Here is a 27934-nt window from a genome sequence, read left to right as displayed (position 1 = left end):
CAGCCTCAGACACTTTCCACATTTTATTTACATTTTAAGACTAACTTTAATCTCAATCACATATCCATACATTTCCTTTGTTTCACTAAAACTTAAATGCATGGTTTATTAGAACAAAGACTGTAAACAAATATTTGCCATGTCCAATACATGTAACACAGGAGCTGCTTAACAGAAATTAATCCCCCCATTTTATAAATACAGGTATCAAAACAATCCTGAACATACTTTGTGACACTACTAGTAGTCGGCACCCACACCCTTGCAAAATTAAACAAGATGAGCAACGGTATTCACTGTACCTGCTACCTTAAAACAAATTTAACTGCAGCTCTTTTACTAAGCAAGATGGATAAAGCATGCCATTTATATTTTGCCTTCTCCAGAAATTATTTTCAGTAACATATATTATTCCACAGCAATCTGACACTTTCTGTCATGCTTTCATCTTGTAAAACCTGAATTCCAATTATAGGCTATTTCAGGCTTATGCTTAAATGACAGTGCCTCAATAAGAGAAAAAAAAAAAATTGTGCTGCCTTTTTCTCCCATAGTGCCTGAAAACATATTGGGCATACATATATTATATATATTCTTACAAATGTCCAGGTCATGTATACCAGCTGAAATTCTTTAATGTGTGGGTGTTTGCATTGTGAGATTTAATCAAGACATTAACATGAGTAGAAGGTTGTTGTTTTAAGACAGAAGTTTGAGAATCAGCTAAAATTAATTATTGTAAGTTTGTCCCTCTGGAGGTTGTGGAAGCTTCATATTTTCTTTGGACATCATTAGACGTCTTAGCTCTTGAAGTACAACTTTAATGCTATATGAATTTTGCCATTTTGCTAACACTGGTATGCTCCTTGCATCCACCTGGAAAAAGAAGAGAGAAGTCTAATTTATGATGGAACACAAAATCTCTACATAAATAACTGTTATCAACCTAATTGCTCTAAGAAACAGTCTAAGCATTCCCTGACACCTTCTCTGTGTTCCGAAAATATTTTAAGGAAAACAATCACATACTTACACACAGATACAGATTCTGCAATAAAATCCATGCAGGTGGACCCTTCCATCTGTGCTGCTACTTATATTAGTGGGAAGGAAAAGAGGAGGGGAGGAGGACATCAGCAAACTGTTCACTGCAAAACTGGAGCTGCTATCTCGCAAAATTTATAGTTTTTTTCAAATTACCCCAAAAAAAGAAAAGTCATCACCTTCACTATGCTAATATATGCACCTGGGTGTTCCTCAGTTCTTTAAAAGAACCTGCCACACAAGAGTCCATCGAATACCTCTCTAAAGGAATATTTCCCTTATTATGTCTTTGCTACAAGTATTATTAGTGATTTCTTTCACATCCATGGTGCTTCTGATACATCTAGAGCCACTACATGTACTAAGAAATGTCTTGAAATACTGAAATAACTGATTTGTAATGCTTGGACATTTCTTAGTTCCTTGCATCCTTCTCACAGTAAGTCATCTTATGGAGCCGTGAAGATTACTGTACATCACTTACCAATTGGAATATGAACTGAAAGGAAAGGACATGGGACTTCTCCTATGCGTTTATAAAACCTGTGGGACAATTTACACAATTATATTATAACAGGAGGTTTCCATATGAAAGTCAGCAATTGAAAGTCATCCTGGGAATTGTTTTGGCAGCAGGTTAAGTCCCAGCCCCTGCATAGGGGAACTTAAGAGCACAGAGGGGCCTACAGCTGTGCAACTGCAAAGCAGGCCCTGGGGCAGGAATAGGGCTATTGTATGCTACTGGATTCCTTTGCTAGAATAGCACGGGCAGCCCACATGGCTACAAGAGTGCTGGAAACTACTGCTTTCTGATTTAGGCAGCATAAAACATCAAGAAGTTTCTTATCCCATCTTAATTAGGGCAAGCTGAAAGAAAAAAACCTGGAATCAGAAATAAGAATATTAACACAGATGTTTTATTTCTAGATTATTTGAAGTGAGGCTGTCTATTTTCAGAACACCAGACGAGACTAAACCTTTTTGTAGGAGAAAACTGAGGCCAAGGTTTAACAACATGCTGGCTTGGGCAGCAGTACTATCCCAAGAAACTTCTGCTCCCTTTCTTGTTCCTTTAACAGTGCTACTGCCTATCAGCTCAGGTAAACCACATACGGGGAAATATTTTCTGAACTGAACTGACAGAACCCACCCAGTTTAAAACAACACCTTCCAAAGAAGTCCCTAAGCAGGATCCTTGACCTTATTCATAGCTCAGCACTATAAGCATTTCTTTTCACACAATTTGTCCTCAGAGTCAGAAAGCCCTTAAAGTCAGTAGAGTTGCCAACGACAGTGTATCATCAAGCCACACTACAAAAGGCAGTCAGATTACTTAATAATTACAGCAAATGTTCAAAAAAAAGTAAAACAGCATCAAAAGAAAAGCTCTATTATGCAGCAACATCATATAAGTTTAAAATACACGAGTGTATGAGCTAACACAGAAAGGTTTTGAAAGTTAGCACTGGTGAAATAATCATTGTTATTCCTGTACTATTACTACTTTTTTAAAGGTGTATTTGGGTTAACGTGGTAAATAGGAGGCAAAATGGCTGGAAAGGAAGTTGCTCTGTGACTACAGAAACAAACATCTAACTTCAGTCAGGAAATTCTTTTCACACCATCTTCCTTCTCCATGCTCCTCCCCGATTTTGCCTTTGTCAGCTCCCTCAGGTCTGGATGTTTGCCTCACTTACAGCACACAGCAGCCAGTCACCACTGCTGTTCAAATAATACAGTTCTACAAAGACTGGAACATGAGAGCTGATCACTTAAGAGAATCTCCTCCTGCTTTTCTTTTTTGCTGGGAATTTGCAACAAAAAACTCACAGACTGTAAACTCTGCTTTAACATTGCTATGAATGTTTTCTGACTAAAGACTGCTGCAACGTGACATTTTTGTTGCTTGTTTATCTCAAGTCTCTTTTCTGCAAGTCACCCACTTCTTTCATAACATCTTGCAGTGATGCCTTTTTCTGGTCTTAAAATCAAGAATCAAACACGGTTAGAAGGGAAAGAGGGATTTTACCTTGGTATTTATTTTAAGGATCCTTAGGTGCACCATGTCCAGGTCAAATGCACCAAAATGCACACCACAATGCACACCCCCAAAAGATCTGGTATAACATTATAGGTCTTACTAATTAGCATACCTATCAAAAATTCCCCAATGAGAAGCTTGAATGAGCTCCCCTCCCCAAGGAACCTTCCCCTGCATGGTTCTATCTTAGTTTACAGAATGTGTTCTGGAGAGGACCTTAGGGTGTAGGGCACACTATCCTCTACCTACGAAGCTTCTAAAATGTTTAGTCTTCTAGCTGAACAAGCAAGTCCAAGAATGTAGGCAAAAAGCACTAAGAATACAGAAGTTGTAAGAAAGTATAACAGGGGTATAAAAGAAAAGGCAAAAATCTTCATGGCATCAGCAGCAGTAAAGATTTTGGCTCAGGTTCTGTTGTCTATGTTGCAGAATTGATTTCCAAGTTAGTGCAAAATAAACTCACTTTATGAAGAGCAATGAGAAGACAGTTAAAGACATTTAAGAGAGTAACACAAACTATGTTCAAATCATACAAAAGCATTAGGTAATATTCAAATGTGCACCCTGGAACACAGAGGGAGACATTTCAAGGTCGCATAAAAGCTAATAAAGCTGCAAACTACAATCTGAAGACTATTTTATTTAGACTATTTTATTGGGGGAGTACACCACTGTGGAACCTTGAACAATAGCAAGAGAAGCAATATATATAATGCATCATCTTTTTCTAAACAGTTGAAAATAAAACAAATTATTTTACACAGTGATGCAAAGTATACAGTGTTTATAATGTTCCCAGTAACTTCAACAAGTAGCAAGGTCTACAGCAAACATACTCAAAGCAGTAACTGGACAGCAGCTTACAGATTTATAGCTGAGACTCCCAAGTGGTTTAAAGGAAACAAGTACTTCCAGCTGTAAATGGTATCTAAATGAACAGAAGTGATTGCAAATCCTGCAAGATAGACTGCTGAGGAGCACTATCACAGATGCAAAAATCAGACAACCTTATAAGACAATGGGAAAGCAAACAGCACATCAGAATGCAACCTGGGTTTTATCAATATGGGATACATAAGTCTCCAAGAGAAAAAACCCTGTAGCATCAGGAACGATAATTTACAGTTTTAGAACAGTGATGCCATTAACACATAAAGGCATTTTGTCCAGCTCTACACAAGTACTTGGACTAATTTTTCTGACCTTAGTAATCTAATTCTGTATACAAATACAGCAGCTCCATAGGTAAATTAAAAAGAACAAACCCACAAAAAACTAACTTGCAGATAAGAAAAGAAAGACAATTTAACAGGGTGCCTCAGAGCACCTAAATCTTCTGAGATAAAATACTCCTGAACTAGTTCTCTCCTTTCCTGCACTAAATTTACCAAACAGTGATTCCTGAAGATACGCTGCTGGCAGAAAAGTTACTTACAAACTCCTCTCTCATAGAATAATCAAACAAAAAGTCAATCAAGTTGTACCTGTCAGTACTGATAAATTCATTACACACGCACACTTTTCATGAAAAGTGTAAAAGGATTTTTAAGTCAAGAAAGCTGAGAACCACTGCCCACAGGGCAGTATGAGACTAGTTTCCTTAGATCCCTAGTAACTGCACTTATCCATCTTTCCCCTCCACCACTCACACTCTAACTCAACAGAAATTACCACCCTCTAACACTCCCAGTGTGGGCCCTACTTTTCCACAGATGTTAACTGGCACACATCTCCTGCAAAGCCTACCTTAACAACATTAAAATATTTTGAGTATAACCTGCTAAGATACACAATTTCAGCTGCTGTTTGCCTCAGGTCTCTTTCTGGCAAGTCACCAACTTCCTCCCGACATCTATAAGCAATGTGACCAAAAGCTGGCCACATGTCAAAAACCAGGGTGCCTGCAGAAGCACGGATAGTAGAGGATATCTGCAGATGAAACCCTGCCATTAATTCAAAGAATGCAGCCAACCACTTATGATCTATTAAATGAAAGATGACCAGAAAGTGGGAGAACAGCTTGGAAGAAACACGAAGGAACTATCAGGAAGCAGCAATATTAACTGCTCCAGGATGCTGAACATGCCCCCACAGTTTACCTCACAGCTTCTCTAACAAGCACAAAGACAAGATAAAATGCAAGACACCGTGACAATGGCTACATTAAAAATTACATAATAAATGTGTTTTAAATTCATTACTTATGAAAATTCTTTTCATTAAAAATACTATTTAGTCCTATTTAAATCCATTAAAAAAGAAGTTATGCATTTGCATAGTGAATCCTTCATAAGATACACAAGTTTATCTTTTGGGGGGAAAAAGTAATGACTGTTTTATGTAAGAATATTAACTGTTTAAAATCAATTTTTCCTGTAGCAATGACTCAATTTGAACAGTGCTTTTAAAATGACCAGGCAGATTTCCTGTCACAGCAGTCACCTTGTTCCTCAGCAAGCTGAGGGAGTGTAGACTTTTCCAAACAAAAGCTCAAGCTGACCGGCTTCAGTAAACACAAGCGTTCAGGCTCTGCTAGTCGAGGTCCTGCTTCTGAAAACCAACACCTATACCTTGAGGTATGCAGAGATGAAGCCATGAGAGCATACTTCTTCAGTGAATCACAATAGTACAGGTTCCTACAGTACTAGGAAGAGGTAAGAAAATTGTCTTCCAAACATACCTTAAGCAGCTTTTGCTTCTCACACCTTCTCAACAAACACATACCTTTAGACAACAAGCCACAGTTGTGATTAAGTGCATGAGCCAATTTGCAGTAGCAATTTTAACAGGCTCTTCAGGTAGAGTAAGATTGTTAGCTACATAAAAGTATTTTCAGAGTCATTTTAGATTATTTCTGAAGCATTAGTGCACTGGTTTTGGACAACCAACCTGAACACTACTCTACAACCCCAAAAAAGTGCAAAAGAACCCCTGAGAACCTCTCCCTCTGCTACTGTCATTGAGACACTTAAGCTTCACATTTCAGTAGTGTTAATTACAGAAATGCAAGTCCACCTTTCTTTTAAATCTTACAAATTATTTAAAATCCAAAGATGCTGATGCACCTTTAGATATTACCTTAACCCAATTAGTCTGCATTCACTGAAGACAAACGCACACACAAATGTGATTGTGCTTCCTGCTGATATATGCAGGTACCACTGTAAATGCTCACACCTCCTCCCATGGAGCAACCAAGCACCCCCCTTGCTCACAGTACTTCAGTACCCAGTGAACAACAGAGTAACAAACTTGCACGAGCTGCTGCCATGGCTTATATCTCTGAACTCATCCCACTCTAACTGCGGGATAAGTGAAAGCAACTTACTGCAAATTGATCTTTGAAATGAAAGTGATTACCATCTGTATCTATTAAGACCGAAGCTCAGAATCACCTCGAATTTGAATAAATCCAGTATAAAGGAAACAAGAGTATAAATACACCAGTTCATTACAGGTGAATTAATACATCCAGAGTGAGTCTCATCAGAAATAACCTCCATTTTTACTCAGTGGAAACATCAGAAAGAGTTTGTAATATTCCTGCTACAATATGAAACTAATCCCCTTTTATAAAAGTATTATGAGGGAAATACCTACACACAGCTTAAATACTTGTTGTTTTCCTGCTCAAAACTAAAACTTTCATTTTCATTTGAAAGAAACAACTGTGTCAATATTATAAATAATGCTCGTCTTATTGGTAAGCCACAAAAAGTCACAAAGATTTGAAGTAGTACGCCACCAAAACTCAATTTACATCTGTACTTGTATTATAAAAATTAAATGCAAAAGCTCTGTCCAACATGCATATTCCTCACCTGATTTTCACAGAATTATTTTTTAGTATAAATTAACAACATGGTTGATCTTACCATTTCAACTTACCATTCCATTGGAATTATTTATTCCATTCATATTAATTTTAGTTACAAATCTAACTGTAGGAGGTGCTTCTGGATATTTAGGTCCACACTCTACTTTCAGACTGTATATTCTGTTTTCATAGTTTGTCTAGAAAGCAAAAAGACAGACTAATGCATTTCACTGAAAGCTAAATATTAATAAATCTTTTAAAACCAGAGCAAAGGCAAGAGGAACAATGATTAAGAAATATGAAATAAATATAATTTTTTTAATATTGTGTACCAACTGAAGGTCTTGGATTACTGACCAATTTCCACTGTTTTGGTTATATTGATTACTTCGTAATTATGCATACATTACACTGCTTATTGACTATGCCATACACAAGTTTTAACACAATTCTTTTTTTAATTCACATTTGCTCTCATCCTTTCTATCTGCCTGCATCCTCAAAACAACAGTGGCACAGTACAGGATTAGCTTTAGGAAAATTACCACCTTCCCCTATAATGAAATACCTAACACTGTAGAAAAACTGAAAATGGACAAAGATGAAGATGCCAGTAACTCAACAGTTAAGATACAACCAAAAACAAAATAAAAATAGGACCTGCAAAAGAAATATATTCTGGAAGTAGTTAGCACTACAGAAAATACCTGAAATTTCTGCAGCTGAGAATTACTTGGTTTACTGGAGGATTTATGGGCTTGGACAGTAAAGCGACTGCTAGTTTGCAGATGTCATTCCAAAGTGACCATGGAACAGATAATTCTAAGCGCAAGTACACTTTGAGAAAGTTAAAGGCCAGATAAAAGTCATCTTGTCCTGCTACAGGTAACATAGCTGGTACCGCAGGCAAGAAAATACACTAACAAAAATTCTCATTATTCATTCAGCCAAAACAATTGACTTCCCCAGAGAAGGATGCTGTCAGTTATAGTGAAAATATGCCAAAATGTATATAACTCTACTCACAACTCAGGAAAATCCCAAGAACAGCACTAATTCTCATTCCCTTATTCCTATCCAGGTGGCTTCTCAATTTTGCTCAGTTTATCAAGTCATTGTTTTACTGCAAGCCAAGCATCCCTGGCCAGCTTCCCAAAAATACTAAAATCCCATTTTCTGGAAGTCAGAAAAATGTTTCCTTTAACCCAAAACAAATCTTACTCTCCTCTCTCTCTATTGGGTCACCTTTCAAATGAAGCAAAAAAAAAACCTGGTAAGCAATTTTTTGCACAGCTCTAGGGAAGCCACATGTGAACTTCACAGACAGTATTAGCAACTTTCTCTATGTTTTTCCTAACTGCACCATCTACATAACTCAGTCAATTCCAAAAAACACTCATCTTCTACAGACCCTGAAACTAGATATGCAATTCTTCTCAAGGTGCTGCCACTGGCTTGGGAGCTGGTGGCTTCCACTTTCTACAGCCCCTACATATTGCAAGTCATTCTACCTGCAAGACTGCATGTCCCTGAAATGGCACAAGACATATTATTTGCATGCACTCTCAATCATAAAGAAAATAAAATTACAGAACTACAAATTGACCAGGACTAAAAGTGTATCCCATGCCGGGTTGAGTACTTTTATTATTTTTTTAAAACACATGGGACCTTACATAGTAGTATTGTAAGTATAGTATTAAACACATCATAATCTCTTTTCAAAGGTGTAGTAGTCCACCTTAGGTTGAACAAGAAAGCAGTCACAGACAGTTCTGGTGGGCTTTTGGAGAGCCAGGGAGACCCTATGACAGCTAGGTCAAATTTTCAAGTTTTTATCCCAACACATTAGACTACAAACTTTCTTCAAAGTGTACACAAACACTGATTCCACAGAAGCTAATATCTCAAGCATACAGTCATCATGATTAGATTTTAAACCTGCCCTCTCCCAACTGCACCCAAATCTGAGGAGCTCAGCAAAGTCATTCAGGTGCTCAAAGCAGCCTACTGCAAGTTGCAACGGATTTCCAAAAGAAGCTTGAATTACACTGACTCTATCTCTGGAACTCTGCTGCTTTGGAAGACATTATCTGCACTGAGGCAGAGTTCTGATGTCTGTCTTGGACAGTTCATTCCATAAGCCCTGCAGCACCAAGGGACATACAAAAAAGTTCCCATTCTAGCAGTGAAAGCCATGTGCTAACTTAGGGCTACTTAGACAGCTTCGTTTAAAGGTCTCAGTTACACACTGATCTTTTGCATCATACTGTAACTTATGAGAAAGTGTGCAGTAACTTAAGTACAGATGTCTCCACTCATATCTGATGTGCCTGATACACACAAGAGGTGATTACTTGTCTTGCAGGTTGTAACAGGCTAAATGACATTCTATAGAACTTCAAAGGTCAGGATTGAGATAACTAAAAGCTGCTTAGTCTTTAAGCACGATTCAACTGAAATTCTGAAAGTGTTATACTGAAAGACTATTTGATAAAACTTGTGGAAGTTGAAAATAAATTGCCAGTTTACTACAAAACTGAAATTGCCAGGCACATATGATAAAATGGGGAAAGACAGTTACCTGTTTATTTTTACTATCAGTGTATACTTATGTGCAGTAACAGTGGAAATACAGAATGAATATACTCATAACTCAGTAAAATACACCTCAGATCACAACTGGCTTTTACACACAGCAGCCGAAACAGGGGAACCTAAACTGAAACACTTACATGCCAGAAAGTGAGGAATTATACACTATTTCTACAATTTCATGCACTGAATTTTAACTAATTCCTTTACACTGTAGAACACTAACATATTTTAGCATTTTGTATTGCCTAAAAACCTAACAAAAATGTTTTAATTCATCACACTTACCCTTGGTGGCCCAATAATCATTCCTGTCCATCTGGTAAGTGTCATATCTTCATCATCTTCAAGGCCCCAGCTTACTGTACCATCACCTACTCCCTTCTGCCCTTCTTCAAGTTCTTCCAACAAGCGAAAATTACGAGGTACTTTAACTAGAGAAAATGGAATAGTGTAATTAATACTGCTCACATTAAGGAAAAGGTAAACAAATTCATTGCTTTTATATGTTACATACTGGCAAGTGCTGAATGTATTTTCCAAGTCAAACAAATATTGCCTGAACAAATTTATTTAGCACTCTAATTGCTTTGAAGCAACTAACTGCTTCACTGGAAGTTAATCACTACCAAGTAATACCAATACAAGCCATAAAATATAAAAATAGGACAGCTCTCTTTAGTCTAAGATGGCTTAACTCAGATTCTCTTTCCCAAGCACAATACTGTTTAGATCCAGTACATTTCAAAATCAACTGACCGTCTGTCAAGTTCTAATCAAGCAGAATCCACATAAAATCAATATGGCAAATTTACTCCAAAACATAATTAAAGAATGTAACATTTAACACAGATTATCCTAATAAATGTAAACTGTAAGGCTGAAATATTTTCACTTGATTTCACTTGTTTTTAAAAAACACAACAAAAGACTAATATCTGAAAACAAATTGAAAATTAAGTCTTTTTTAATCTAGTGATTAATACTGCTACTTGCCAGAGGAGAGAAAATAACACAGAAGCATTGATTAAATTGTTAAAGAGAGATAGACATATTCACAACAGACTATGAAGATGCCTTTAGAGAGCACCAACTAATAGTCACTAACTGAACTAAAATTACTGGATTTTTATTATTATGCATGAAAACAGGCAGATATTGATAGATATTAAACAACTGGATTCTTAATTCCTTTACAGTATAGAAGCTACAATGGTACTTCAGCACTGATGGAGGGAAGAAAGCTAATTAACACTTGTGCACACAATCAAGGAATGCTTTCATTTTTAAATAAAATATGCACAATGATGTAGTAACAATATTATAATACCAGTAAACTTCCATTTACTTATAGCTGCTTATTGTTACGTATTTTTTCTTATACCTTCTTACAACTATAGTATATTCCATGATTTTCATTAAAAATCTTTTCCTGTACTGTAAGAATCCAGGTGCTCCATAAAACTAAAACTTAAGACTGGGAACACACGATGTTATTAGCAAGTTTGAAAAAGATGAGGGTCAAAGAAAACCATTTTTCGTATCAGTTATTCAGTCACTGAAATTTCAGGTTTTACATTACATTAGTCTGTACGCTGTCAGGGTCCTTCCCCCCCGTGCCATGTGGTCCTGGGAGAGGGGCCCTGGGGGGGAGACACGGGGTTTCCCTGCCCCTGGTCAGCCTCGTTCCCCCTTGGTTGTTTTGTGTTCCCCTGCACGGGCAAGGACCCTCGGGTCCCGTGATTGCCGCAGTTCCTCGGCAGAGCCCCGGCCATGCGGCTGGAGAAATAAACATCTCTGAAACAGCTATCAAGAATTAATCCATAGATATTCTTTTCCACGGACCTCGCTGATTGATACGCATGTTGCAGTTTCCCCACTGGAACAAATGGTGGGTAATGCAGGCAGAACAATCCCTGATCCCTAAGGACAGCGACTGATTTGTGAGTAAACTCTGGATTTCTCTTCTTGTTTTTGTTTTGCTGTTCCATCTCTGAACTATGGAGGAACCGTGGAAAGACCCTTGGCTCTCCGAGCCACATATGGACATTTATCTTAAACTTGAAAAGATTCTTGAACGATTTGTAAATTATAGCTTAATTCAAGCTCAAAAGGAACTGAAACACTTCCTGGCATGGTTGTTCAAGAACTTTTTCTACGTTTCTTGGGATTTGATTCTTACCGAAGACATTTGGAACACCGTTTGGACACAGTTAATTTTTGAGTCAAAATATATGCCGATGGAAGAATACTTTCATGAATATTATTTAATTACCGAGACTGTTGAACAATGTCAGCTGTGTCCTGGCGAAGTTAAAAGTGCCTCAGGGACCGTGCAGCCTCGGCCACGTGGACCGAGCGCTCTGCGATCTGTTTGGACATTCAAAGACTCGGGAGGGTGGCTTGTTTTATTTTGAAACAATCCTACAGGTGAAATGTCAGGGTCCCTTCCCCCCACCATGTGGTCCTGGGAGAGGGGCCTTGGGGGAAGACACGGGGTTTCCCTGCCCCTGGTCAGCCTCGTTCCCCCTTGGTTGTTTTGTGTTCCCCTGCACAGGCAGAAGGACCCTCGGGTCCCGTGATTGCCTCAGTTCCTCGGCAGAGCCCCGGCCATGCGGCTGGAGAAATAAACATCTCTGAAACAGCTATCAAGAATCAGTCCATAGATATTTCTTTTCCACAGGCCTCGTCTGATACAAGTGTTGCAGTATCCCCACTGTGACAGTACTCCAAGCAGTCTCCATGCAAGAAACAAAGAGCTTTATATAATATACAATAACATTATACAATATTATTATTTAGTCAGTATGCAAATATATGGACCAGTATAGATACATATACCTTTTAGTAACTCTTCAACTAGCTTATCTTGCAGAACTGTAACCTCTCTTAAACAGTGTTTAAAACTTTTTTTTCAGTAACACACACTCAGGAGAGGCTTCCGAAAATTGCAGAAACTATGGTCTCCAAGTCCTCCAAATTCCCAGGGAAAAGCATTAAGAGTACAGTATCAGAACAGTGCAAGGAAATTAAGTCATTCATGTAATGCCTCACCTTCCTTCCTTCCTTGGTACTGCTGCTCATCTGAGCCCATAATGAGCTACTTCAGCTTGCTAACGGAGCAGAAAATTACACATTTTGGCCAGTCTTCTGACAGCTTAACAAACCAGCCCAGCCAGCACACGTACTATTACCCAAAAGCACCAGCAGAGTACATCAAGAAGTAGATCATTTCTCAGTATTTCTGCATAGATCTTTTTATAAAGCTTCACTGAAATGCATTTGCCCATTCCTCTGGTCCCATCCTGATTTGTGATTAACATTATGACAGTACATTTACATATCTAATTCAGACTAGAGATGAGAAATTACAATCACACTTCAATCACATTATAGAGCACAAAGTTTTCACTTTTACTCCAGATTCATACATGTTCTGGAGTTGAGTGTGCCAGTAAAAATAAAAAATAAACCAGAACGATCAACTTCTACTTTGCATCACATGACTGATTAGATTCTGACTGGTATGTGCAGTCTCAAATAAAAAAAAACCACAACAACCTCCACCCACAAACCCCATGTACTTCAGCATTCACACATTACTTGAGGCTTTCCCAGTATCTTAAATCCACCATTTCTCAGAAGTCCTGCTCTGACTGCAGAACTTCTGAATCACAGTTTAGCTCTTTAAAAAGAACATAAAAGATGGTACCAAACAGGCTTTAAGTTTATTTCTGATCATGTGCTATCACCTTTCAGTACAGCTGAGATGACCCAACTGCTCATTGTCCAGATGTTCCATGCCTTCTCCCAGAACTCTGTTGCTCTTGCACTAACCAGGCTCCTCTCTTAGTCAAATTGTCACACTAATTTAGCAAAAAAAGTTGGTTTTCCTTCAGGCAAAAATCAAATCCAACCAGTTAATCAACTGAATTGACTCAGGAAAAAAGAACAACAAATGCCAGAGCTGACTGCTGTGTCTCTCAGTGCCTTCCTTTGCAAAATCATGGGTGTGAGGATAAAGGAGCTTTTTGTGACAAAAAGCCACTGCACTGACTCAGCTGTATCATAAAATTGTACTCAGCACATTAAACTGTAGAAGATGACACTAGAAAATAACAACCCCTTATGATGAACTGACCTGTGTTCATCACATTTTTTCCATTACATTATGTGTGCTCACTGGTTCCCATAACTGCCCAAGGGGAGCAGTGAAGGACTTGGGAAACCTCCAGAACATCTCCAGAAAATAATTTAGATGTGCTCTGAAAGAGACAAAAACATCTGAGAGCAAGTGCCAGGTTTCCCACACTAACATTCTTGTCAGTGATAGAACTAAATAGCAAAACACTTTTCTGAAGTTAAAAATAAGAGTAAAAAAACCCCTTGTGTTAAAAAAAAATACACAAAAACCCCAACAAAAAACCCAACACACATGCACACAAAACCCTGTCAACATCAACAAAACTCTCCCCCTCCAAACCCACTAAACTGCTTCTATGTCCCTGGCATATAGGATTAATGTTTTATCATCAATACTTCCAATTTAACTGAAGTAATTACTGAATGTTTTAATAGAAAACCATTATTGCTAGATTTCTGACAAGTGACATGGAATACTTAAAAATAAACAGAGGGGATGTAAAAAAAAAACAAACAAAAAACAAACAACCAAACCAACGAAAAACAAGCCCTTATTGTAATTTATAATTACAGTATTAGAAACTTCCAGCAAAACTAACTCAAATTAAATATTGTCTTGAGCATCCACTCATGCCCTTGTGCACACTATTACACTCTACATGCTTGTTTTGATCATGCTATAACCTTCACACAAAACAAATTTACCTAGCTTGAAGAATGGAACACATGTGCAACATTGTGCCATCTTTCCAGTAAAAAACAACAAGAACTTCTGTCTAGAAGTCCAGTCAAGGATGATCTGGATTTTCCGGAAATTAAGTTTGCTCCTAGTATAAATAGAAAGTTAAAACATTCTTTTTCTTCTCACTATTTCACATATTTCAGAAGGCACACTCTAAACTGCATGTTAATAGTGCATATATAACTCGCAGTTTTGTGTCTAATCCAGACAATGCAATTCATCAAATATTTGCTAAGAACTTTGAAATACTCCTGACTGAATTTGAATAAGAATCGTTATTTCATTTACAGAATTTGGGCAATGAAACAACATCTTTCTGTTTTTATGTGCAGGTCACTAGCAGTATGAAATCACAGAAACCAGCACCATTCTTCAGCTGACTACCAGACCTCAGGTGTTCTCCCCAATGCCACTTGCTGATGGGACCACTGAGCAGCTTCACAGGGGCACAGACAGGTTGGGTTTACTCTCTGTAACAGGCACGCCTCAGCTAAAAGCTCACATTTCCAAGTGAAGGGGATTAAAGCTGTCGATTTTATCACTGGCAGAGCTATAGGAGTGGTAAATTCCCCTCAGCAGGCTGTGCTTTACAGCTCAGTACAATACTGCATCCAGCACAGCTCTTTAGCAGGACTAAAGCTCTGCATGTGAAAACATACTTGGGTTCATCCAGATTAAGGAAACAAAAAGCGAAAGCAACACCCCCACCCAGCCTCTCTTCATTTTATCTGCGAAGTTCACCGCACTTGTGGATTTTACTGACAAATAGCCTCCTGACAACCCTGCCCACAAACTGTCACAGAAACTGCCAAACAACTTTTTACCAAATTCTCACAAACAGCTGAACTAAGTATATTTCACATAAACAAGCAAAACATCACTCGTGCTTACATATACCAATAGTTTTTAATTTAAAAATTTCATCATGAAACTGGACTACAGAAATCCGTGAAATTATCAGTGAATTTAATACCTTGGAATTAGAAGAGAATGAAAGAAGTCTCAATAAATAAAGCCCTTAATTTAAGCATGAGGGTCTACTTTCATATATATGGAGCTACTTCAGACATTACATTCTAAATCTCCTTAGAAATAAGAAACACACTACCACAAAGGACAAGTCAGGAAAAAAGTTATAGCTATGCTTTTATCCAGAATCTGCATAACCTGGGGAAAAAAAATCAGGAAACAAAATAAAAAGGAATCTTCCGTGTCCATTAGTAGCACCAACAACTTTCATTGGAGTAACAAATGAGAATTGCCTGGATGGACCTGTTCTTGCTAGTGTGTTGACACAGTTCCACAGTTGGCCATGTCATGTCACCCAGTGATACGGGGATTTAATCAGCAGCATCAAGACAGAACACACAAGCATACTTATGTGAACTTATGTCAGATTTGACAGAGCTCACTGAATACATTAAATCACATTTTTAAACAATTCATATGGACACACTCCTGCAAATAGAATTGGCAGACCAAGCTCCTCACACATCAAATGATGCTTTGCTGTGTAACAGGCAAGAGTGGGATAACCTACACTCTGCTCTTCTCCCTGCAGGTTATAAAAGGGAACCATAACCCAAATTTTTCGTAGATTGGCTCAGAGCCTAAAGTGTGAAATTTTCTGTTACACCCAGAACTATGTTTTTTAGAGTAATTGTCCATAACAATATCCACACCCACATTCGGTTTCTCTTAAAATCTCCCCCAGCTCTTGACTTCAATCACTCCTGAAAGTTACATCAGTACCAGGACCATTTTATCATAGTTAAACCAGCACACCCCACACCACCAACACTCCAAAAGACAGCTCCATAAACAAATCCTGATAAGGACACAAGAACAAGTTATATCAAAAAATCATATGTTAACACAGTTAGGATACTGTCAGGGACGCTATTCTTCCTGATTGAGATAGCTATGTCAGGGAAACTCTGTAGTATGAACAATTTTGAATATATGAGTTAGCTCTTGCCCACTGACTTCCAACAAAACAGAAATTCAAAAGTATGTTCAGCTTGGTAACAAAAACCTCTCAAACCCCATTTATCAGCTTCAGGCTCACAGTGAAGTAAGTATTTCCTAAGGACAGGGAAACAGGGGAAGCGTGTCAGTCTTGCAAATTTCAACCCATAATACAATTTCTCCTGGGGCAAGGAGAGGAAGAAAAAAAATACACAGAGAAACACAGAGAAAACAACTTCCTTTCAGTTTCTGAACAATTCATCTTGCTCTGGACAAAATGAAGTAAAAACCTGAAATGCTGTACTAACAACAGTCCACACACCCACAAAAAGAACATAAAATTACAAAAGCCTCAAATAGGCCCTGAAATGGCCAATACATTAAAAACAAAAAAAAACACAAAACAAACAAAAAAAATAAGGAGAGAGGGAAGAGGGCCAGGGCATGTGCAATACTAACATATTATATTTTGGGCTGCAGAAGATATTCCTCTGAAAAAAGCTTTTTTTTTTGTAAACTTGATGTGTATTCTTGTTTGCCAGTTACCCTGCTCACATCACATACTCTTAGACCTAGTAAATATTCTAAAAATACATGCAAGAAAAGCCTTACTATCGGGAACCTACTATCAAGAAATATTACCAGGTGTACCATAATGATATTGCAGTTATCTGAGGTTGATCACAGTAACCAGGCTCCAAAACCCTGAAATATTTCTAGTAACCCGCCTAGTTACTACAACAACCAAGTTGGACATGGCAGTTTAGTCTACAATAGAACTCCATTGCTGGCATTAGTAGTGGAATGCAGCAATTCAATAATGGACTTTGCCATTCTTGTTGCTCTTGTTTTAGAATCAAGTATGTTACTACACACACAGTAAAAATCACTGTTTCCAATAACCAAGACAACATTATTCTTATTCAAGATAAACAGACATTTGCAACTGCTTTCCAGGAAAGTTTTAATACATTTCAGTAAAATTCAAGTTCATAATTTTTCAAATCAGTCATATTCTTAAAGCTGCACTTACTCTATGCTATTTTTCTCTACTTTCCTCCAGCAAGTATGTCCCAAAGCACTGAAATTAGAGCAACAGAAGATTCTGCATCAACAGTTTTGAGTTTAAATTGGGAAAGTTCTGTATTATACTAACTCAAATGGTGAAACCAAAGTATTTAGCAGCAATAGGTGGCCCATGCACATTGATTAGGATGAGGAATAAGGTACTAATCAAGACTGCACCTCACAGAGCTGTAACCAATACCAGTTTAGGTTAGTCTTAATGATTTTGCAGATTTAACTATGCTTACCTGTGGAAATTTTCTAAGAATCTAAGTTCAAGAAGAAAAACAAGTCTGACATAATCAAATAAAACTTCATTTCCATGTAGAAAGAAATTATTCATCCCAAAAGAAAGAAACACAACAAGTAACTTGAAGAATTAATAAGAGAAGAGATGAGTAGAAGGTAAGACTCCACAGCTCAAGTAAGCAAATGTACATCAATGACCATTATAGAGCAAATGGCCATTTATTCACTGTGTTCAATGCTCAGTGTAATGCAGAGCCAGTTTTGCTACAATATGGAACAGCTATGAACTGGTAAGAACTAAGCGGGTTATTGCACTTCTCTGCAGGACTAAAACCATATACACACATATGTATATGGATATATATGGCTATATTTATATAAAAGACTATGTAGGAGCCCTGTAACTGGTAAACCTCTTTTTCCTTTTATAATATTTGAAATTAAGTAAGTTGAAAGCACACAGGATGGAAGACTTCAAGGAAGAGGTACAATTCTAGGAAACACATTGAAGTTAAAGAATGCATTTCATCAGGTTTTTGGGGTTTGCTTTTTTCATATGAAGATACGTCACTTGCTGAGAAACATTTCTCAGCATGAGCCAATCAAGAGTCACAGCAGTGTGAAAGCTATAACCCTTTATCTTAAAACCTAATTTTTGGTTAAAGCTAAGCAAAGTAATATTTGTTTTCAGAATTACATTGGTGAAAATTTCTATTTATTTCACCTAAGTGAAATCTTACATTTGCTAGTATCTTAATAGACACAGTCCAGACCTAAAGTTAGGCTGCATGAAAATAACTTTCATAGGAATTTCCTTTATATTTGAGTCCAGCCACAGCCATAAAAGTTCTAAATATGGCTTATATTAAGAAGGCAGCTAATGAGAAACTGTTAATACAGCAGAAGTCTTGGTCATTTACTGCAACTCAGCATTCAGATTTTGATGGAGGGGAAAAGGGCTGGACAAGTATAGAGGTATTTATTTCTTTAGGGTAGGGCACTAACTTTAATTTAAAAAAAAAAAAAAACAAACCAAAACAGTAAAGACAACATAGATTTACAGAAGCAGGGTTTTTTCACCTGGCTTTCCACTTCATATGCATATTCATAACATTAAGACACTATCAACTATCTAATAGTGATAATAATTGAAAATGATAAATTCTGAACAGAACAACGTTTTCAGTAGTAGCTTTAGTTTCACTGGGGTGGGAAGGGAAGAAATTAATTTCTAGAGAACTAGCCATTAGTAGCTGGATTGTCAGACACATACCTGATTTACAAACACGTTAAAATGGCTTAAACCACAAATCTTGATGCTGGAGTAAGAAATCTCAGCGGATCAAAACTGCAAAAGCAACATCAATTTATTCAATATGTTTCAGTTGCTGATGGTTTCACACCAAGAATGACAAGACCTCAAACTTGACTTCTCCAGCAGAGTGCACATTCCAAATACAAAACTTCTTAGGGAAAAGTTTGTACAATTTGAGGTTTCATTAATTATGTTTTTAAGTGTGATAAATTACTAGCAAAACAAATTGCTACATTAACAAGGCATCTTCATCTAAGTCTTCCCTTCTTTTATATTGCCTCCAGAGTAACCAGAAGGAAGTGAGTTAACTCCTTCTAGTAACTTTGATTTCTACCAATTCTGTTCCATAATCCATTGGATTATTTACTGAAGGCAGCCCTGTGGACACAACTCTTCCTGTGACAGTCAATGTCCCCCAGGAAAACATATCATACCTGTTCAGTTTTTATTCACTTCTAACCATGCTCATGGCCCGTCCTCTCTTCCCCTTTCCCCTTATACACCCTTCTCAGAGGAGCAGCAGATGGGGATGCAGCTGCCATTAACCACCTGATTCATCAGAGCTGCTCTACCCTCTGAACAGCACCCATGGAGGAGCCAATCTCTCAAAAATTCCATCAAGTTTTTCCCATTCTGCACCATCTCTCCTTACCAAGGTTCATGCCTCACTGAAAACCTCCATTCCTCCACTCCTGCAGCCCAACTTCCAAATGGCCTCTCCACTCCCCTGATTTTTTATGGAACAACACCCTACATGTCCTAAAGTTGCACAAGGTACAACAGTAAATAAGAGCAAGAGTCATCATAAGCACACCAGCGAGCAGAAGCACAGAGTAGTCACTGGTTACGTGCACACACAGAATAATGTCCAGACCTGAGAGCAACTCCAGCTGAACCCAGCCTTGTTAGCAAGGAAGCAACAACATCGCTAGGTCCTTACATTTTCATGCAAATACGATCATCCTGAGTACTGCTGCTGGCATGGAATGACTAATGGTGCTCAAAAAAATTACACTAATGAAGAAGCCTGCTCCACTACAGATATAAACGTTGTTAAGACTACAAAATAGAGAAGGCATAAGGAAACTCTTAGCAAAAACAAAGAGGGGGGAAAAAAAAAGAAAGAAACCCCTACCTTCAAAAATTCCCACAAATGTTTTAAGTAATCAAAATACCTCATCCAAAGAAACTTTTTTAAAAAGTTACCACACCAACAGAAAACTATAGTATAAAACCCACTAAACTGGACTGCAATCCCAAAAGAAAACTGGTGTAAATTGTTAAAAGTAATTTTACAAATTTGCATGAATATTAGTGACATTTCTTTATCAGTCTATATTATATCTCAGTGTAATTTTTTGTTATAAACAAGACCAGTGTAGACTCAGACACTGCATGACCAGTGGTGCCTCACGCTATAAGAAAAACCATACAGGTATTAAACAGTTAAGTCACTAAACAACTCAATTGACATCCGGGCTGTTTCGGTGAAGGATGGAAATGCACAAGCTGACTACGGGTTTAAAACTTAACTCTTTACAGGCAACCACTGAATGAAACACATGAGGTATTAAATAGTTCAACCACCTTCCCATATGTTTCAGTGTATGAAATGACAGATAATGAAAAGTGACATGTTGTGATGCTTAATAAATTGAGAATTACTATTTCAATTTTGTACAAAACAATGTAAGGCAGGAAGCCAGCAAGCAGGAGTTAGAAAAGATATCTGTCACTTCAAAAACCACCAGCAATATCAACTGTGATTTAACAGTCTAAGGAATCAAGATTTTACCAGGCAAAGAAATGTTTCTAATTTCTACCCTCAGAAGTTAAAAACTAACCCCCACACTTGTTTAGTACAAATTACCCCACTATTAAAAGCACAAAGCTAAATAACGGAAGAAAAAGTTAACAAAAGGTAAAATTGATCGTTTTTTGAAAGTTTCATATTAAACCTGACATTGTGTTGGCAGAGAGAAAAAATTATTTAAAACACACTTTCAAAGTTACCTTTTAAATTACAATGACATAGAACCTTTTTTTTTTCCCCAGATAAAGGGATAGAAGAAGCAGGAAACTAGAAGAACCCAGCAGAGCCCAATATCTTGTCACGAAACAGCTTTCCCAGGGTCTGCTTTAAAAGCTAAGAATACAATGTGTGACCCAGATAACCTGAGTAGCATCAAGGATTTAGTCTAGCAAAGCTGTAAAGCTGCCTTAAACGGGTTACAAGTCATTGATTAGCAAACAGTTGCTCTAACACTTGCACAAAGGTCCTTTCCAACATGACTCAGCACCTATCCACAGTCCAAAGCATAATAAATAGATAAATATCCTTTATCTATGTAAAACAAATAATGTTATTCTTTCAGTTATACACGTAAGCATACATCTATGGATATAATCAGCAAATGTACCAATCATCACATATTTAGTAAAAAGAATTGCCATTAAATTATTTTCCTACGTTATTTTCGTAAGTCATACTTCAACCTGCTATTTTCTATACGCTGTGCTACTCAAAAGTTCAAATTATTTAATATTTACATGATCACACATTCCATTTCAGTGAGAAGAAAGAAAACTTACAATTCCTCCTCTGGAAAAGTTCTAAGTTATATGAATAAAACTGGACATTTTACTAAGACTATACGGAATAAAGGACACTCCTTTCATATGTATTGGGCAAAATGTTTTGATTTACTCAAGCAAATTGCAAACACACTTAACTATCCAGTTTATGAATAGTCAAAAATGCAGTGGAGGGAAGTGATTTTTTTCTTTATGCTGTTAAATATGTCTAATGCAAGAATTTTTTAAAAGGCCATACCGAATCTATAATTTTTCTGACAATTTTTTTTATCTAGTTGAAGCATCTCATCCTTCTGAAATAAAGACTTTAGAGCTCTGAAGTTCTAAGTGTTGAAGATTCCACTCGTTCCAAAATGCTAACTAGAAATGGTTTAGAGTCACAGACTGAAATCATCACACGTTTTTGAAAATGCTGTAAACCAGAAGCTCATGTTATTCATAATCAGTCTGACAGCTTCACAGTCATAAGTTTCTGCACTGATTTAATTCAAAATATTGTTTGAATTGTATCTCATTAGTGTATTCCAAATGACAAATACAAAGAAAAACATTCTTTGGGCAGGACAGCATACAGTAAAACCCTTCCAAATACTTAAATCAAGGCTACTTTGAATGCTTTCCCCACAGCACTTTCTTGTCTTTCCATGATCTCTGTTGAGGTTCCCACAGGATAACTGAGACAACAAGGCAACAAAACCTAACAGGAGTAGCTGAAGCTGATGTAATACTTTACATTAAGTTTCAGTCAAGATGAAGTACAAGCTATACTGTAGATAACAAGAGTTAATAGTGCAGATAATAATAAAAGATAAAAGATAACAGATAGAAGAGATAATAGGGTAGAAAAAAGAGCAGGGGCAAAGAGAGAGGAAAGGTCTGTTAACAAAAAGAGGCTGAATAGTTTCACAGCATGTATTTAACACTGCCTCTGGAAAAATCTTCCATAAGGCAAAATACAAACACTAACAAATACATACGTAATTCAATTCCACCAACTACTCATAAGACTTGGAAATCTAATTCTTACATGAGAAGTCTTCTCATGCATGCTTAGGTTTATAGTATGGACCATCTGCTTCCAACTGCTGAGAAGCGTATCTTCCTGAAACTCTGGGTTATACCTTTATCCAGGCTAGAATTTTCCAGGATTGTACAGAATAGTTTAGATAATGGGCTTTGATACTATGTCTGATAACATCTTTGAATTTCAAACAAGCTCTGAAACACATAGATTACAAAGTAGGCCACTTTTTTATTGCAGAGGTAAGTTGCTTTGCTGTGAGCACTCTAACACAGCTATTGTGGCAGAAAGACGTAAGTGGGTTTGTATTTAAAGACAGAGTTATAAAACACCAGGAACAAAGAAAGGAAAATTATACAGGCAAAGCTCTGAGAAGAAACAGAGTATCTTGCCTATATATGCCCCAAAGTTGGAAAAGAACTGATGGTCTATATATAGTTTAAAAGCCATTTGTAATCTAGACTTTTCTCAACCCAGATGAAATTATTTGTGGTTTGTCAAGATGTTTTTAAGCAGGCAGAACAATCACAGTCGCAATTCCTTGTGCATAGGACAGGATATAAAAACGCTCCACACAGAGTGCTTGCTGCCTCACAGAACTCAGTATTTTACTTCTTTTGTTTTGTTTGATTACTTTCAGCTTCAAGAAATCTGTGCTTACAGAGCTAACACTGTAAACCCACAGAACAAACGTGGAGGACTGTAAAATTCTAAAAAGCTCTTAAACTAACTTCTTGGCCCAGTTCTGGATAAATGAACAATGTGGTGGAGGCGTAAAAGAGAAAATGGGAGGGAGTAATACATCCTTCAAGGTAGAACACAGCAGATAAAAAACAGACAACTATTTGCTCCACAAAGAGAAAAAAAGAGGAAGGAAACGAACATTCAACAGGTCAGAGGAAAAGAGAAGCCTACCTGTGCAGAGTTTGACACAAGACTTTTCCAGACACACATGGAAAAAATTATCTTTAAAACGTTGCTTCTACAACCCACTTATGAATATATCCCTTTATTACTCCTCTGAACGGCCCTTAATCTCTAGGTGTCTCCACACAGGGTGTAAATCTTTACCCTACTAAGCACAGAACAGACATCAGCCTGATTCAGAATGAAGAAGAAAAGAGTTTCAAGGCATTTAAGAGAAAGTGTTGCAAAAGATTTCACATTATGGAATATTTTGCAATTGAGGATTTTAAGAGGGGAAGGAAAAAAACCCCAAGTTTCAAAGCGAAATAAACCAAAACCAACAACAACAACAAAAGCCCCAACCATTAGGAATGGTACACTTAGTCCATACTTCACAGCTCAGGGAGTCTAGAATGCACTCAAGACCACTTCCAGCCCTGCACTTTTAATACCAGCTTCCTTACTGCTGTAGTCATGCACACTTAAAACTGCTTCCACAACTACCAAATGTTTGCAAATAGAAGTAAAAAACAAAGTTAAGAAAATAAGGCACTGGCATTGTGCACTGTGCCATTTCCACTCACAGAATCAATCATCTATAAAATCAAAGGGAAAGACATTTTTGCACGGGCAACTCAAGTTACACAATGAAGCTGTTTCATCCTTATAGAGTAGAATAGCTGGAAATGAAAAGTATGGATTTTACAGAAAGAAATATTTCACAGCCATCTAGCCACGTACCTTCAAAAATATTAGGGACACTTTCAAAAAAGGATGCTCATGACTACATACTAGAAGTAAATCAGGAATCTCACATACAATTTTGATTGTAGATCAGTCCATTTTTCTTCCCCGAGCACATGGTTTCAGCAAACCAAGGGGAATTTTCATTAGCACAGCCCTATTCACCCTCCCCCAAGCTACTGAAGCTCTTGGTTGAAGAGGAAGGAGACAAAAGCATTAGCAGCCCATAGTTACAGCACCATATTTGACACTGCTTCCTTGATTCTCGTATTTTCCCACATAAATTCTAACCACTTAGTGACACCATCACTGCCTTTAGGAAACATTTCCATTTTAGAGAGACATATATACGTATAACCTTACATATAAGGTCATATTATGTGAAACCCCAATTATCTAAATGCAGAAATTAACTCCTGAATTAATTCCTTATAATGATGTTTTTCATCTGCTTCTTTTTTCTTGAGATATGCAAGAGATATTTAAATGGTATGCCTTAGGGAATTATTTCTTTTAACTTGAAATTATATCTATTTACATTTGCTACTTTGTATTTTCAAACAGATTAACAGAATGAATCTCCACCAAAGCAACATGAAACTGGATGATTATATTAATAGCTGCTCTCTTCTCTAAAAAATTGACTTGTTCAACTCCAGACCTCCAGCAGTACCCACACAAATAACCTAGATCCAGCTTCAAGGAGAAGCAGTTGTAATATCAGATCTATCAAACTGCAGCTTACAAATGCCCATTTCTAGCATATGCAATATCCCCATGTACAACTTACTCGTTACAGGTGATTTTAGAAAGCAGGTAAGATACTTATTAAACAGAAATGTAACACTGATATATACAATTTCTTTAGCACACATTAAAGAACAGCTATTTTCAAACTAAATTCTCTGCTGTTAAGTGCACATAATTTGTTACATGATTGCTCAAAGAATTAGCAAGCCCAGGAAAGGAATTTCTGGGATAAAAGTAAGACAGTTGACCTTAGTAGAAGTTTTGCTGTTGACTTCCTTGGGGCTAGAATTTCATTCCTGAACTTTATGCAATCAAAATATTCTTTTTTTTTTTTTTTTTCTGAAATAGATAATGATGAAGTTGAACTTTACCGCAAGAGCAGATTAAAGTCACAGAGCTACATACATTTAAATCTTAAGTCTATGAAAAAGGTAAGCCTATAGCAAATCATTTCCTTCCCTCCTCCACAAATGATTATAACACAGCTTCCTGGCAAGAGCAGTTCAGGGTGAAGTCTGAATTTCTGCATACTATGTGGAAAGAGCAAAACAAACACCCCTCACCCCCCCACCATGTGTACACCAATAAAAAGTCACAGTATTTTCTCCACAAGAATATGTTGGTTTAGAAGCCCTGACTAATTTTCCCAGCAGTTTTGATGATTCAGTCTGCTTGCTGCATTTTACTACAACAAATGAGTTTAATTTAATTTCTTCAACAAGGTGTACATGTAGTACTGGCCCTTTACATTGTATGGAGCAGTCACAGGTATTAAGAGTTTTCCACATCTCCGGCTTTTTATGAACTTTAAGAGTGGCTGTATTTCTGAGTCAAAAACAACCCCCTTGAATAAATGTATATAGATTTTAAAATAACTCCTGTAAGACTGCAAAGAACACTTACGGCAGTAAAACCATCAAAGTTCAGTCAAAAAATATTTATTCTTATAGGGTTGAACTAGAAAGAAAATAGCTTTTTTCACTACACAGATTTTTAGTAACTGATATTCTACATTAAACAGATTGAATGGACTCTGATGCCAAATGCCAGTACTCAATACACAACCTGAAGCAACTGCACTTCCTAGTGTATTACAGGAAATCTCCAGCCAGAGCCTAGACATAAGCTGAAGTCTTTCAGTGTTGCTCCATAATAAAACTCTTTTAAACTTAGACACCAGGAAAAAAAGTAAAAACAAAACCCTAACAAAATAAAATGCAGTAATTCCCAAATGACAAATACTTGGGTTTCTCTAAATATATCCATTCTAGCTCAGTTTATCACAGGCAATACCTGTCTTTTTGGACTGTTCTTCCACATAGTTAGTTGCAAAAGCTATTCCACAGCCCAGATTGGTGCAACTTTATCAAATTCCACTGTGGAAATCCCACATCCCCAAACTTATTACCAACTGGAGATAACTCCTTCCTCTTGCAAAAAAAAAAAAAAAAAAAAAAAAACAACAACCCAAAACCTGCCCAAGCTCTCTTCACAGAATTAACAGCAAGGTACCAAGACCAGTTTAAATATACAGATGTTTCTTCTGTTTTGTTATAGTCCCAAACCCCAGTGATCCAGTAGATTGGCAGCAGAAATAAATTAGTGGCCAACATTCACCCTAGACTGGCTGCTGAGGTCTATTCACTCCCTTACCCTGAGATCCATCAATCCCACTTACAAAGTCTCAGGGGTGAGAGAAGAGGAAACAAGGCCCTGAAGACTTCAGGTTTCAGCACTTGCGGAAAGGTCTTTTGTATTTCAAGCCTCTCATGAAATGAAACTGAGACGGTATAATTGTGCTTCTACATTTAGCACTTGAAGCAATATCCTTGTCCCTTTCTTTGCCAGTGCTTTCCACAACGTTCTGCCGCACCAACGCTCCGCACGTGGTATGCTGGTTACTGAGATCGGCTTCCTGGCATGACTGGCAGCTCTTTGCCCTTACCTCTGCCTATGAGAGACCCTTTGGCTCCAGTGGATGCCACGGGGAAGAGAGCTCCAGTCCTCCTTCCCGCTATGCTACAGTCACCACCAATGTGAGCTACCTTTGCCCCAAAATACAACACAGGCCTAAGCCCTTCTCTTCCCAATAAAGAGGGGAAAGAGACAATCCTTTATTTCAGATACCACTAGATCACGTTCTGTATTCACCCAGTGGTACACTGGGACAAATCTTCAGTACAAATCTTTCTTTCCTGCAGCATTTTTACCAGGCTAACGACATCTCCTCCATCCCTCACGTACACCAGCATCCACCCATTCCTGCCTCTTGGCAGGTCAAGTCTTCCCTCCCCCGGCACTCGGAGCCCTGTCTCCCATCACGCACCCCCAGGCCGGGCTCTCACTAGGATATCGCTGCCCCACGGATGGAAGGGATCGGGCCCGGCGCATAAGTGAATTAGGAGGAATTTCTTCACATTAGACATGGGAAGGGGCTGCCCAGGGAAGTGGTGGAGTCACCGTCCCTGGTGGTGCTTCAGGAAAGACTGGACGTGGTCTAGTTGGCAAGGTGGTGTACGGTCATAGGCTGGACTCGATGATCCCGGAGGTCTCTTCCAACGTAAGTGAATCTGGGATTCTGTGATAACCTGTCCCGGCGTCCCTGCAGCTTCCCTTTCCCCCCTGTTAGAAGGCAACTCCTCCCCACTGTCGGAGGCAGCTTGCCGCCCACCCCATCCCGGAGAAAGGAGACCCGCCCCGGGCCCTTGCGGGGGCGCCTCCCAAGCACGAGCCCAGCGCGCCGCTCTCCCGGGCCCACCGAGCCCCCCCTCACAGACCTGTGGATCCGGCCATCTTGTCCGAGCCCCCCCCACACCGCTCCGGGCCCGCACGCCACGCGCGTCACTTCCTCCTCGAGAGGCTCCGTCACTTCCCGCCAGGAAGGACGAGGCGCATCCCTGGAGCGCGCGGGGAGGGGCGGGGCCGGGGAGGGGCCGGGA

General features: G+C 38.2%; 1 protein-coding gene across 1 annotated transcript; it reads right to left on the bottom strand.

Moving 5' to 3' along the window:
* Nucleotides 1-9: 9 nt before the first annotated feature.
* UBE2V2 (ubiquitin conjugating enzyme E2 V2) lies at nucleotides 10-27855 on the bottom strand. Its single transcript, XM_082294615.1, has 4 exons — nucleotides 27773-27855; nucleotides 9786-9931; nucleotides 6974-7099; nucleotides 10-876 (listed from the first exon to the last, which is right to left on the bottom strand). The coding sequence occupies exons 1-4, from the start codon at nucleotides 27786-27788 to the stop codon at nucleotides 730-732; spliced, it is 435 nt and encodes a 144-aa protein (XP_082150741.1). The 5' UTR covers nucleotides 27789-27855; the 3' UTR covers nucleotides 10-729.
* Nucleotides 27856-27934: the final 79 nt, after the last annotated feature.

This window comes from Coloeus monedula (assembly GCF_965178545.1).
Source record: "Coloeus monedula genome assembly, chromosome: 1".
Lineage (NCBI taxonomy): Eukaryota > Metazoa > Chordata > Aves > Passeriformes > Corvidae > Coloeus > Coloeus monedula.
The sequence above is the reverse complement of the archived record's forward strand: the minus strand, read 5'-3'. Positions and strand labels throughout refer to the sequence as shown.